This window comes from Silene latifolia, chromosome X (genome assembly GCF_048544455.1).
Source record: "Silene latifolia isolate original U9 population chromosome X, ASM4854445v1, whole genome shotgun sequence".
Taxonomy (NCBI): domain Eukaryota; kingdom Viridiplantae; phylum Streptophyta; class Magnoliopsida; order Caryophyllales; family Caryophyllaceae; genus Silene; species Silene latifolia.
In genome coordinates, this window is record NC_133537.1 from 149,812,445 (window position 1) to 149,824,836 (window position 12,392).

A 12,392-nucleotide genomic window follows, 5' to 3' on the forward strand; every position below is an offset into this window, starting at 1 on the left:
CTCAGCAGCTATATGACCATCAACGCCACAACGAGCACAGGACTCCTCTTGTTGAACCATAGCATGAACGATTTGTTGTTTACCTAAGGTTTGGGTAGTCTTCATCTCTGCAATTGAGGCGCTCAACGCCTCCAGTTATGCTGCAATAACAATATCTGCTCCTTCTGCCCTTGTACTTTCTCTTGGGTTACCATTCTCAGTAGTGTGAGTAGCCAGCTCATCTATCAGTTTCCAAGCAGTAGCATCATTTGTGTTATTCCGAAATCTCCCATTACCAGAAGAATCAAGGAGAGCTTTATGATCGTCGTACAACCCATTATAGAACTGGTTGCAAAGAAACCAAGTCTGAAAGCCATGATGTGGAACAAAACGAACTAGTCTTTTGAACCTCACCCAAGCCTCATTCAAGTCTTCAGTAGGGCCTTGTTTGAAACTAATAATTTGGCCTCTTAGAGCATTGGCCTTTTGCGATGGGAAATACCTCTTGTAGAATGCAAGAGCTAACGAATTCCAGTCAGTGATAGCATGAGCCTCCATATCTAAATCGCGTAACCACTCCACAGCACCATATCTTAAAGAGAAAGGAAAAAGCACTTGTTTAACTTAATCTTGAGTCAACCCAGTAGTTAAGGGGATGGAATAGCAATAATCTGTGAATCTCTCCATGTGTTTTGCAAGGTCTTCACTAGCTCCTCCTCCAAATATATTTCGCTCCACCAAATTGATGTATGATGGGCGAATCTCAAAATTACTGATGAGTCATAATTACTTTCATATTTACGCCTCCCCTTAGTTACTTTTGATACGATTATCGTGCTAGTTTATATTAATTATATGCCTTTATAGCTAGAATGTCGATACTTCCGCTATTTGGTGTTTAATGCAGGAATGATGCATTTATGGAGCAAAGAAATAAAATGAGCACCGCAGAGTGGATATGAAGGAATACACAGAGCATGACACGGGAATCTAAAAGAATAAAGGAAGAGAAGTGAAGAAGACAACACGAAGAAAACATCTTAAACGGGAAGAATACTCGATCAAACCTAAGCACACTCGATCGAGTGGGTATGTATTCGATCGAGTACACCTAGGCTCGATCGAGTACACATCGAGCTGAGGGTTTTCGCGCAATTTCCTAAAGTCGGTTACACTTTACTATAAATACCTAATTCGTACCCTCTGTTATTTTTATGCTTTGCTCACACTTTATTTACTTCTGAACCCTAGAAAAACTCTTTGTTTAGTTTATTAATATTACTTTCGGATCTAAAACTCGTTCTACCTTTATTTTCTACGGTATTTAATATTTCTTCACTAATTGTTCAAATTAATTATTCAATTGTTATTGTTCTTATTGCATGTCTTTAATTATGTCTTCAATTATCATTTTTGTTGTTAATCTTAATAGCATGAGTAGCTAATTTATTCATCTAGGGTGAAAGGGGATCTAAGTTGTTAGAAGGGGGATTAAATTAATGAATTGATAGTTAAAATAGCTTCTTTGTTGTTGTTCAGTTATTATCTTTATTCTAGTTAGTTAATTATTGGCCAGGGTTAATTGACTAGTTTAGAAATTTGAGACTTTCACCAACCGGGTTAGAGTCAATATAGGCTGTGATAACTGAATAGACTGATTTGATGATAGCGACTGCATGTTAAATTAGATCTAAAGGGAATATTGAATAGACCGATCATTTAACCTTAAACAACATAAATTGCTCTATCAATGAATTTAATCACACCCCGAATAACTACCTAGTGAACCTAATCCCTAGACCTTTTAATATTATTGAACTCGTCTTTATTTACTTTTATTGCAATTAGTTGTTAGTAATCAAACAAACAAATCCTTCAAGAAATTGGTTACCTTTAAGACAAATTTAAATATATACAAACTAGATTAATTAACTCGCCTCCCTATGGATTTGACCCTTTCTTGCCAATAACTACCAGTTAGTTGTAATTTAGGATTTGTTTTGATAGGCCAATGATTGAAAATAACCTTATAAAATTTGGCGTCGTTGCCCGGGGAGGCAACAATTTTTCTGTTTGTTTTTATTTATTTTTGTCTTTTGTCTCGGGGACCATCAGTTCTTTAAGACACTTTGATATTTTTCTTGTTGTTTTCATGTATACCTAGGTCTAACAGGTTGGAGATTTTACCTTTTGATCCCGAGCCAGAAAAGACTTTTCGGTAGAGACGAAAATTTTAAAGAGAAATAGGTCAAGTAGAAGACTTGAGTATACTTGACAGTAATAAAGAGCACATATTTGACGTAGAAGATCAGTCCTTTGAAGAGGACAAGCCTATTTCTACCAAAAATTCAACAAAGATGCCTACTCTTGCCAGTCATTCTGAACCTACTTTGGCTTCTATTCCTAAGGGATTCGTCCATCTTATATCAATTTGGTGGAGCGAAACCTGTTTGGGGGAGGAGCTAATGAGGATCCTGCTAAGCATATGGAGAAATTTTCTGATTATTGTTGCTCTATCCCACTGACTGCAGGAGTAACTTAATATCAGGTGAAGAAAGTTCTCTTACCCTTTTCGCTAAGAGACAGCGCGGTCGAGTGGTTGAGGGATCTAGATATGGAGGATCTTGGGGTCATTGACTGGAATACCTTAGTTCTTGCATTCTACAAGAGATACTTTCCACCGTATAAGACCAATACCTTGAGAAGCCAAATTAGTAGCTTCAAACAAGGTCCCACTAAAGATTTGAATGAGGCATGGGTTCACTTTAAGAGACTAGTTTGTTCAGTTCCCTATCATGGCTTTGAAAAGTGGTTTCTTTGCAACCAGTTTTACAATGGGTTGTATGATGATCATACAACTCTACTTGATTCTTCAGCTAATGGGAGATTCCAGGACAATACTAACAATGATAATGGATGGAAATTGATTGATCAGATAGCTACCCGCACCACTGATTATGGTAACCCCGAAGGTAGTAAGAGAGGGGGTAGTTCGGATAATGTTGTCGCGACACAGCTGGAGGCCTTAACTGCTCAGATAGCCGAGTTAAAGACATCTTAGTTTTTGGGTAATAAGAAGGAAACGGTTCATGCATAATTCAACAAGAAGTGTCCTACGAGAGATGTGGGATTGATGGCCACACTACGATCAGATGTATGCGTACAATTGAACAGGTTCATGCTTTTCAGTCTTTCAAGTAAGGTACTCCATATTGTAACTTCTTCCATGAAAGGGAATTTTATTTGCTCAAGCCACGTACAAGACTGCTTACATCATTCCCCAAAATATTGGTAATCAACAACAAGGGAATTTTATTTGACAGAATCAACGACGTTTCCAATAGATGCAACCTCCTCTACAAGCTCCAAGTAATGACATGGCTGAGATGAACGCTTTGTTGCAGTAGACTTTAATGATTCAACAAAAGTAAACGGCTCAAATTTCTGAACTTATAGCTCACAACCAGATCTTGGATACTCAAGTTGCTCAATTGGCGGTTCAAAACCCCTTAAAACAGCATGGCAATCTTCCTCCTCAAGGTAAGCAAGCACGTAAACAAGTTAATGGTATTTCATTGAGGATCGGTACTACATATCAAAGTCCGGATGTGCCCATTGATGAAGATGAGGTCCCTTACATGCATCCTAAGGGGTTGGGTAATCTTTAGCTGAGTGATCATGAAAACGAATTGTGCAAAGGAAGAACACGGGATAAGAAGAAAGACGAGAAAGCTGGAGAAACCGTGTGTACTCGATCGAGTAGCCACAGGCTCGATCGAGTATTCACCCTAGAAGTTGATTTTTCTTGTGTTTCAGCTACGGCATTAGAAGAAAATAGGATCCTGGATCGAGTGACCCATGGACTCGATCGAGTACACCCCGTAACTGACAACGGTGCTTCTAAAACGACTACTAAAGCAAAAGAAGCCGAGCCAATTAAAATTCAATTACCTTTTCCACACCGATTAAAAAAATCTAAGCTTGAACAACAGTTCGTGGGGTTTATGGAGGTAGTAAAGAGTCTTCAAGTAAGTGTGCCATTAACTGAATTGGTAACTCAAGTGCCGGCGTATGATAAATTTTTTAAAGAGATCTTGTCCAAGAAACGGTCTTTTGATGAAGTTGAGACGGTGGCATTCACTCAGGAGTGCACATCCGCATTGGAAGCTAACTCACTACCAAAGCTAAAGAATCCAGGGAGTTTTTTTATTCCATGTGATATTGGTAGTATAGCTATAGATAAAGCCCATTGCAATTTAGGTCTTATTGTTAGTGTCATGCCGTATTCTATATGCAAAACGTTAAATATGGGTCAACTCCGTGTTACCAATATGACCTTGCAGATGGCTGATAGATCTTTAAAAAGCCCATTGGTTGGCTTAGAAGATGTGCCAGTTAGAGTAGGGAAGTATTTTATTCCAGTTGATTTCATTGTTATGGATATGGCCGAAGACTCACAAGTACCTATTATTCTTGGGAGACCATTCCTTCACACCACGGGAGCACTCATAGATGTTAAGGATGGTAGTTTGACACTAAGGTTTAGGGATGACACTATTAAATTTGTTCTTGATAATGCTTTCAAGCGTCCCTATCCAGTAGCTCGATGTTATATGCTTAATGTTGTTAATCCACGTATTCGTGATTCCTTTGCTTTGCGTTTAGACAGGAATCAGTCTGACGCCCCTGCTGTTGCATCAGGACCTTGTAGAAAGGAGGTGGATGAGATAGAGAAATTGATATATGGAGATGAGCCTCATCCTGAGTCGGTTTAAAACTTTAATTACGATGTTGACATAGAAGCTGAGATGGATGCCTTTGAGGCCGAGATTTTTAGAGAGGAGCCCGTCAAAGTTTTTGATCAAGCAACCATGATGGATGAAGCACCCCATCTCCTCCCAAAAGATGATAACTCAAAGAGTGATGAGCATACTTGCTCATATTTTATATTTTATTTGGAGTTTGATGAGACGGAACTCTATTCGTTGCTTATTTTCTTTGCTTTTACTTTTAATTGGTGCTACTTATGTTGGTGTGCAGCACATGCGCTACTTTTTGATTTACTATTGCGTGCTTTAAGTTGTATTGATTATGCCTTGTATGGCATTTGTTTTTAGATGCAGGAAATTGTCTTGCCAGATGAGTACTCGATCGAGTGAAACCAGGCTCGATCGAGTACCCTAGTGTTTTGGGTTTAAAACGTAGCCAGATGATGACGGAATTGCGCGGTTGGTCTTTTTCCCCAATTTTTGCAGCTGGTTTGGGGGAACTCCTACGCTCTTACCCGATATTCTCTTCCCTTATATCTACTTTTATTGTATTATCTCTATTAAATTTTCATTCCTTTTGTTAGGTGTGTCCTGCAGGTTGTTGTGGTTTGCTGTGTGATTGTTATGTTGTAGCCTGTAGGCGTCACAATGAGGACACTGTGACATTTAGGTTTGGGGGAGTATTCTTTAATTATGTTGTGTGATTTATTTTTGTTGTGTGCATTTAAATCCAAAAATCCCATAAAAATTAAAAAGTTTCAAAATACAAAAACATGTTTTTATTTGTTTTAGGTCGAGTCTTGGTGAATTAAATAACAATGATGTTAAATTGCATTGTTTTTGCATTTGAATCCCGATTTAGTTGTCCATGTACGTTGTTTTGACACGTTATTTATGAAAACAAAGCTCATAACCTAAGTCTTGACCGTATTTGACATGCCTCGTGCTAATTAGATTTGACACAATTATGTTGGTGAACTACTTAAATTCTGAGGTCTATAGAGCTTCCTAAGCCAGGAATATCAATAAACCGGTCTCATTGTTAATTAGGCTTGAGTGTGGTTCTCCTTGTGGAATATGTAATATCAAACTGCATAAGTGTGTGATGAGCGTGTCGTTGCACGTTCTCAAACACATTTATACCCAACTACTAGCATAACAAGCAAGTCGGGGTCGAACCCAAAGGACGGGGGTACTCAAATTGTTCAATCTAATTGTAGTTGCACTAGGGTGTCACGATTTAGTTTGGGTTGCTGATTCTAAACTAATAAGAGCAATGAAAGGTAAAAAGGCAATAAAACAAGGGTGTGAACAAATGATAAACAATACTAGGGAATCATGGGATCATAGGGGAATCATGGTGAGATCAAACAAACAAGTTTCATAAATGCAAACAATTATTATTGTTGGGATCAATTTAGTGTATATCTTACGATTGCTAAGGGAAACTTGGGGCTCAGGGCCGAGTCGGTCAAGACTGTACAACACCTAAAAGTCGACTTAGTTTTCCCTATTCATGGTGATATAACATAAATGAGTCCTAGGAAGGTTTGGGTCCTGGAGCTGAGTCGGTCAAGACTGTACAACACCTACAATCGACTTAATTCTTCCTAGTCAACTATATGCATGGTCTAACAAGCCTTGAGTTGGTTTATGTCTTACAAGTCTTGTTGAAAGGATAAGAGAAACATGCTAGGTTGTCAATCAAGCATTTCACCAATAATTACATGTGCATAAGTTGGAAAACAATAAGCAAGCATTCATCTGATCTCATTAAGTATAAATCTTTCCCGTGATTAACTCCCCTAATCCCCCACTAATCCCTAGTTAGGAGACTACTCACTCATTATCATAGAAGACATGTTATCAATGGTGTCAATCATCTTAACAAGCATAAACATGATGAATGAGTGAAGAAATAAGCAATAAAGAGTAAAGAGTAGAGAGATTATACCAATATTCAGATAAACAAATGGAAAGCAAAGAATAATAGAAGAGAACTTGATTGATTGATGAAGAGTTGTCAATTCTCCAATAATAACCCAATAATCTTCAATTACCCAATAATAAATCTTGAACAATAATTAAGGAAAGATTAATGTGTAATTTGTGGAAAGATTAAATGCTAATTTTTTCTAATCTACTCCTAATGAAAGCTTAATCTAAACTAAGGAAGCGTTCTCTCTTGATTATTACAAATGGAGTATATATAGTGGTACAACATTAGGTTAAGCATGGGTAGATTAGGAAATAATATGGTTAGGTGTCGAAAAGAGCCTTGCAAGTCTTAGGAGGAGCCCCACGACTCGCCATTGCAAAGACAATCTCGCTGCATAACAATCCGCTCGATCTGGGCTAAAAACGAGCATCCTGAGCTTCAACTCGAGTGGGTTGAGATTGACCCGAGCGTGTGGAAGGATAACTCGGGTGAGTGTATCTTGACCCGAGCAGGTTGAGCTGCAGAATCCTTTTTCTTGGTTTTATGCCTATGATGCCTTCATATACTCTTTATTCCTATCATCCTTGGTCATCATTCTTGCCTCCTCTTCATACTAGTCCATCAAAGATCGTCAACAAGCTTTCGAATATGCGCGAGAGATGAGAATTCCGCCTCATTATCTCCTTTCCTACAAGACATATAGAGTGCACTAGGAAAGCAAATAGAAAAGATTTGACGGATAAAACGGCCATGAAATGCTATATTAGTATGCAAAAGTAGGTTCAATTAGGGGACAAAATATACGCAATTAAGAGCCCCATCAAATATCCCCAAACCGAACCTTTACCCGTCCCGAGTAAAGAGGTGGCTAGAACTAGACCTTTATTTAAACTATTCTAATAATAATATAGCCGATGTGAGACAATTAGCGGGTCTCACTCCGCCCATTCAACTCAAAACAAGGCATCTATGAGGTAAGATGCCATCTTGCAAGGCAAGGTGGGGGCTTGCCAAAATGGCGATACATCCAAACATTAAGCACTCAAAATAAGTAATGGATGTATCTACAAAAGAATAGCCACTTTCCTCATCTAAGTGGCGAAAATCACCTACAACGGAAGAAATTCAAGGGCACCCACTCCATCATAGATATTGGTTCTCCTAGTTACTATGTCCAAGAGGATACAAACAAGTCACCTCCAAGTTATGTTAAACTACGTGTAATACCCCGTATTTTGATAATAATTTATGAGAATAATTTACGTAATTTAATAATTGATTAAAGACATTTCTAATAATAACTACAATAAGACGTTAATTAAATAATAAATTAAGTATGTAAGTCGGGAATTGGGTTTAGCTAATATTTAGCATTGGGCTGTGTGCCATTGTTAGTTGGGCCGAATTTTATGGTTCATCTAGTATGAGTGTGATTGGATTTGTATCGGGAATTAATAATAATATAAAATGGAAATAATAATAATATATAAAGGTAATAATAATTATATCAATAATAATAATAAAGTTATGGCAATAATAAATTAGTAAAGATAGTATGAGGGAATCCTACTTATGGTAAGACTAATACATGTAATAGTAATAATAATATAATGGCAATTATAATAATAATTCCTATACTAATTAGAATAAGGTAAATTATAATAGTTTCCTAATTGACCTCGCTTTCTCTCTAATCTTACACTATAAATACCGTGTTAAATCTGAGAAATAAATTACAAATTAAGAGGAGGAGCTTTAGGAGACGGAAGAAGAAGGAATTAACAAAAACCAATTAATCGACTCGAGGTAATTACTCATCCTAAATCGGTTTTATACTTAATTGTGCAAGCATCTTTAAGGCGACCATATGGCATCTATAGACCACCATAGGACTCGAAATTTGGACCTAGGGAAACCTTGGACTGCCGAGATTCTGACCTGACCTTATTTGACCGTCGTTGACTTTTCTAGGGTGGTTTTTGGGGCGGTTAAATGTGGCTGGTCAGAGGGGTTACGGGTTTAGGTCGTGGGGGTTGTAGAGGAGTAATTGAACCCTTATTCGACCGAGTCTTGACCTGGGCATGGTAGGGTTGTGATGGGGGAAGGTCGTCGGTCATGTTGGTGGTGTTGGTATGGTGGTTGGTGCCGGTGGTGGCTGGAAAACGCGAGAAATAGGGGAGATGAGGGTGTTTGTGTATGACCGTCTTAAAGTGTCTGTCGTGGCCTGTGAAGTGCTATTGAGGGGACGAGGGGACCATCTATGGAACCACCGTGAGTCAGTGGTGACAAAGGTGGTGGCCATAGACGGTGGGGTGTCGTATGTGGTGGTGTGTGAGGGGTTGAGTTGGGTGTTGCATGAAGGTAGTTATTGTGGATGTTGCGAGGTGTGTAGTTATGGCGTGTGTTTGGGGTCTACTGGTGGCAGTTTAGCTGGTTGTTTTGGTCGCTAGTGTTCGTCGTGGTGTGGGCTAGGAGGTGGCACGATTGGTCGGGGCTGATGGTGGATAGGGAAGTCATGAAGGACGGGTTTTGGTGAGGGTGTTGAACACGGTTTTGACGGGATTTGTGTTGTGGGTTTTCACGGGGATTCATGGGATTTGGATTTTGGTTTATTTAGTTTTAAGACGGGTTAACTCAGGTATTAATAAGTAATTGGGTCTTGACTTTAATAAACGGTTTTTTACGTAATAATAATTTAAACGGGAAGTAATTAATATAATTAAAATATAATTGAATAAATAATATAATAAATTATAATAACAAGTAAATAATTGAATTATAATATTTTGATTAGGTGACGGTTGTGAAGAATTATAATCGGATCGGATTGCTTTATTTATTGGATTTCTTGAGCTGCTTAATTGGAATCGCTTATCAGGTAGGGATAAATCCAACAAAACTCTTACTCCAAAATATTTGGTTTATTGGATGGCTTATAATAAAATGAATTGATCATATGAGAATTGTGTTGGTTGATATCATTGAAATTGTTGGAAGGGAGAATTATATTGTATATGTTGGTTATATTGTGGTGGAGTATTGTTGTAGTATTAACAGATTTATTCTGGCAGACATTACATATAGTAATGTGGAGTGGTTGAACAGATTTATTCTGGCAGACGATATTTATCGTGTTTACTCGAGGCAGACCCCAGATTGGTCTGCAGGCCATCTGGTGGATATTACTCAACAATATGTTGAGGCAGATGTTGGGCCCAGAATTATCCTGCCTGACCTGACATAGGCCAGGCAACAACAAAAACCAAGTTCCAAGCAAAAGACACCTAAAACCAGGTATTTATTAAATACGGATAGGCACCAAGTAAGAGTTGATGCAAGACATGCAATAATCAACCAAGCAACCTGGAAGGAAAATAAGTCAAGCACAAGAAAACGTTGGACAGGCACAACAGGCAAAAACCAGGCAATTAATATATGCTTCCAACAAACAAGGAAGACAAATTCAAGAGGAAAAGATATGAAGAATAGTCAAAAGCAACGGCAGAATAAGTAGCAACCACCTCCGGGTAAATAGGGCACAAGCCCTATTTACCAGGAAACCCTAAACGGCAGAAAGGGAGACTGGAAAACTGAGTATAAATACAAGAGAAGATAAAATCAGAGGGATCATTCCACACACTCTCAGTCTTACTTACATTTTTTGTATTCTTAAGCAATATAATTTCGCCTGTCACGCCTGATATACCAATACTCTGTCAGGTTATCTAGAATCATAGTAACAATCACTTCTGGCTTGGTGCCCGTGGTTTTTTCCCTTATTCCCAGGGTTTTTCCACGTATAAAATCTTTGTGCCTTCATTTATTATTTACCTTTTCACTTAACAATATTAGTCAGGCAAGATTGTTTGAGTTAGATCACCCTACATATAAATCCCTGGCAGGATCTTTTTAACCAGTGAAATCCCTGTCAAAACAACTGGCGCCCACCGTGGGGCATCTAGCTCAAAAATAATAAAAAATCTATAACCTTACACCACAAAAACTTGAGAAATGACAGGAGGTAGCATTTAGCAACAACTGGCTGCCGCCCAACAACAATTGTTGGAAATGGAACAGTTGAAAAAAAAAATGGCCCAGGCTGAAGCAGAAGTTGCAAAATTGAAAGAATCAGAATCTAGCCTGAAACTAAAGCTGGGAGAAAAAGCTTCAGGATCAAATTTGAAAGTTCAGCCTGGCACACCATTCTCCTCAATCATCAGGAACATTGATTTCTCCAACATTGGCACTCCTACTCCACCAAAGTCCAAGACAGGAGAAGAAATAGATTCAGATGAACTCCAAAGTGAAGAAACCTCACCAGATCAGACCAACACAGCCATCATGATGGCTATGCTCCAGGAAATCCAAAAACTCCATGAAAGATTTGAGAAGATTTCAGGAGTTCCTACCCCAATTGAAGAACCAAATCAAGAGAGTTATGCTGATTCGCCCTTTGTGGATGAAATAGCAAAAATAGACCTGCCAAAGAAATTTGTGGTTCCCTCGATGAGAATCTATGATGGGACCACAGATCCACAAAATCATGTTGCCTACTACAAGCAAAGGATGCTGGCAGCATCAATTCCCAGTGAACTACGCCAAATCTGCATGTGTAAAGGATTTGGAACAACTCTGAACGGACCTGCCCTACAATGGTACATAAACCTGCCAAATGGAAGCATCAAGTCCTTTGCTGATCTGGTCAATTCTTTCAATCATCAGTTTGCCAGCAGCAGGGAGCTAGAAAAGAGATCCAGTGACCTATACAGGATCAAACAAAAGCCTGGAGAATCAATCAGATCCTACATGATAAGATTCAACAATGAAAAGGTTTCAATCCCCAGATGTGATGTTGGAACAGCCGTGGAAGCTTTCAGGCAAGGGTTACCCTTGGACAGTGACTTCTATGACGCAATGACCATGAAGCCCTGTCATACCTTTGAAGATGTCCAGGCATTAGCCATAGATTATATCAGGCTGGAAGAAGACAAAGGCTACAAGGCAGACAATACTGACAGCAATTCAGAATATGACAAAGTCAACAGAAAAAGTTCTAACCACAGAAGAAGCAGTTCCAGGCCATCTCCTTACACAAGACCTGACAGATCATAAGTCAACTATACACATGAACAACAAGGTAACTCCTATACTTATCCTCCTATCCAAGAATATAACTTCTCTGTTGACATTGCAGGACTGATCAAGAGACTTGACCATATGGGAGACATTGTCAAGTGGCCAAAGATGTCAGACAACCCCAACCCAAGGAAGGATACCACCAGGTGGTGTGAATTTGACATGGACATAGGGCACACAACAGAAGAATGCCTAAGATTGCGCAGACAAGTGGCTTACCTGCTAAAGAAAGGATATCTGAAAGACTTGATGCCAACAAAGAGCACGGAAGATGATGGAACAAGAAAAAACACAGAAAGGCAACAACGAGACTTACCCCCTGCACCACCCATCTATGAAGTCAAGTTCATCAATGGAGGATCAGAGATTTGTGGCCTGACCAGTTCAGCTGCAAAGAAAATTGCCAGGGAGTCAAAAATGAAATCTCCTTTTAAACCTAGCAATTTACCTCAAATTACTTTTGACGACACTGATATGCGGGCATTCCAGACATCCATCACGAGAGCCTGGTTATCACCATGCAAATAGGAACTGCACGTGTCATGAGAATTCTGGTAGATGGAGGCAGT

At 38.9% G+C, this 12,392-nt stretch overlaps 1 protein-coding gene across 1 annotated transcript; it reads left to right on the forward strand.

Annotated features, from left to right (window-relative positions):
• Nucleotides 1-4,286: 4,286 nt before the first annotated feature.
• Nucleotides 4,287-4,754, forward strand: LOC141618560 (uncharacterized). Its single transcript, XM_074435664.1, has one exon. It carries the CDS (start codon nt 4,287-4,289, stop codon nt 4,752-4,754), a length of 468 nt encoding a protein of 155 aa, XP_074291765.1.
• The last annotated feature ends 7,638 nt before the right edge of the window (nt 4,755-12,392 follow it).

Coding starts and splice junctions, on each gene's coding strand:
- LOC141618560 (XM_074435664.1), top strand. CDS start 4,287: ATGGGTCAACTCCGTGTTACCAATATGACCTTGCAGATGGCTGATAGA.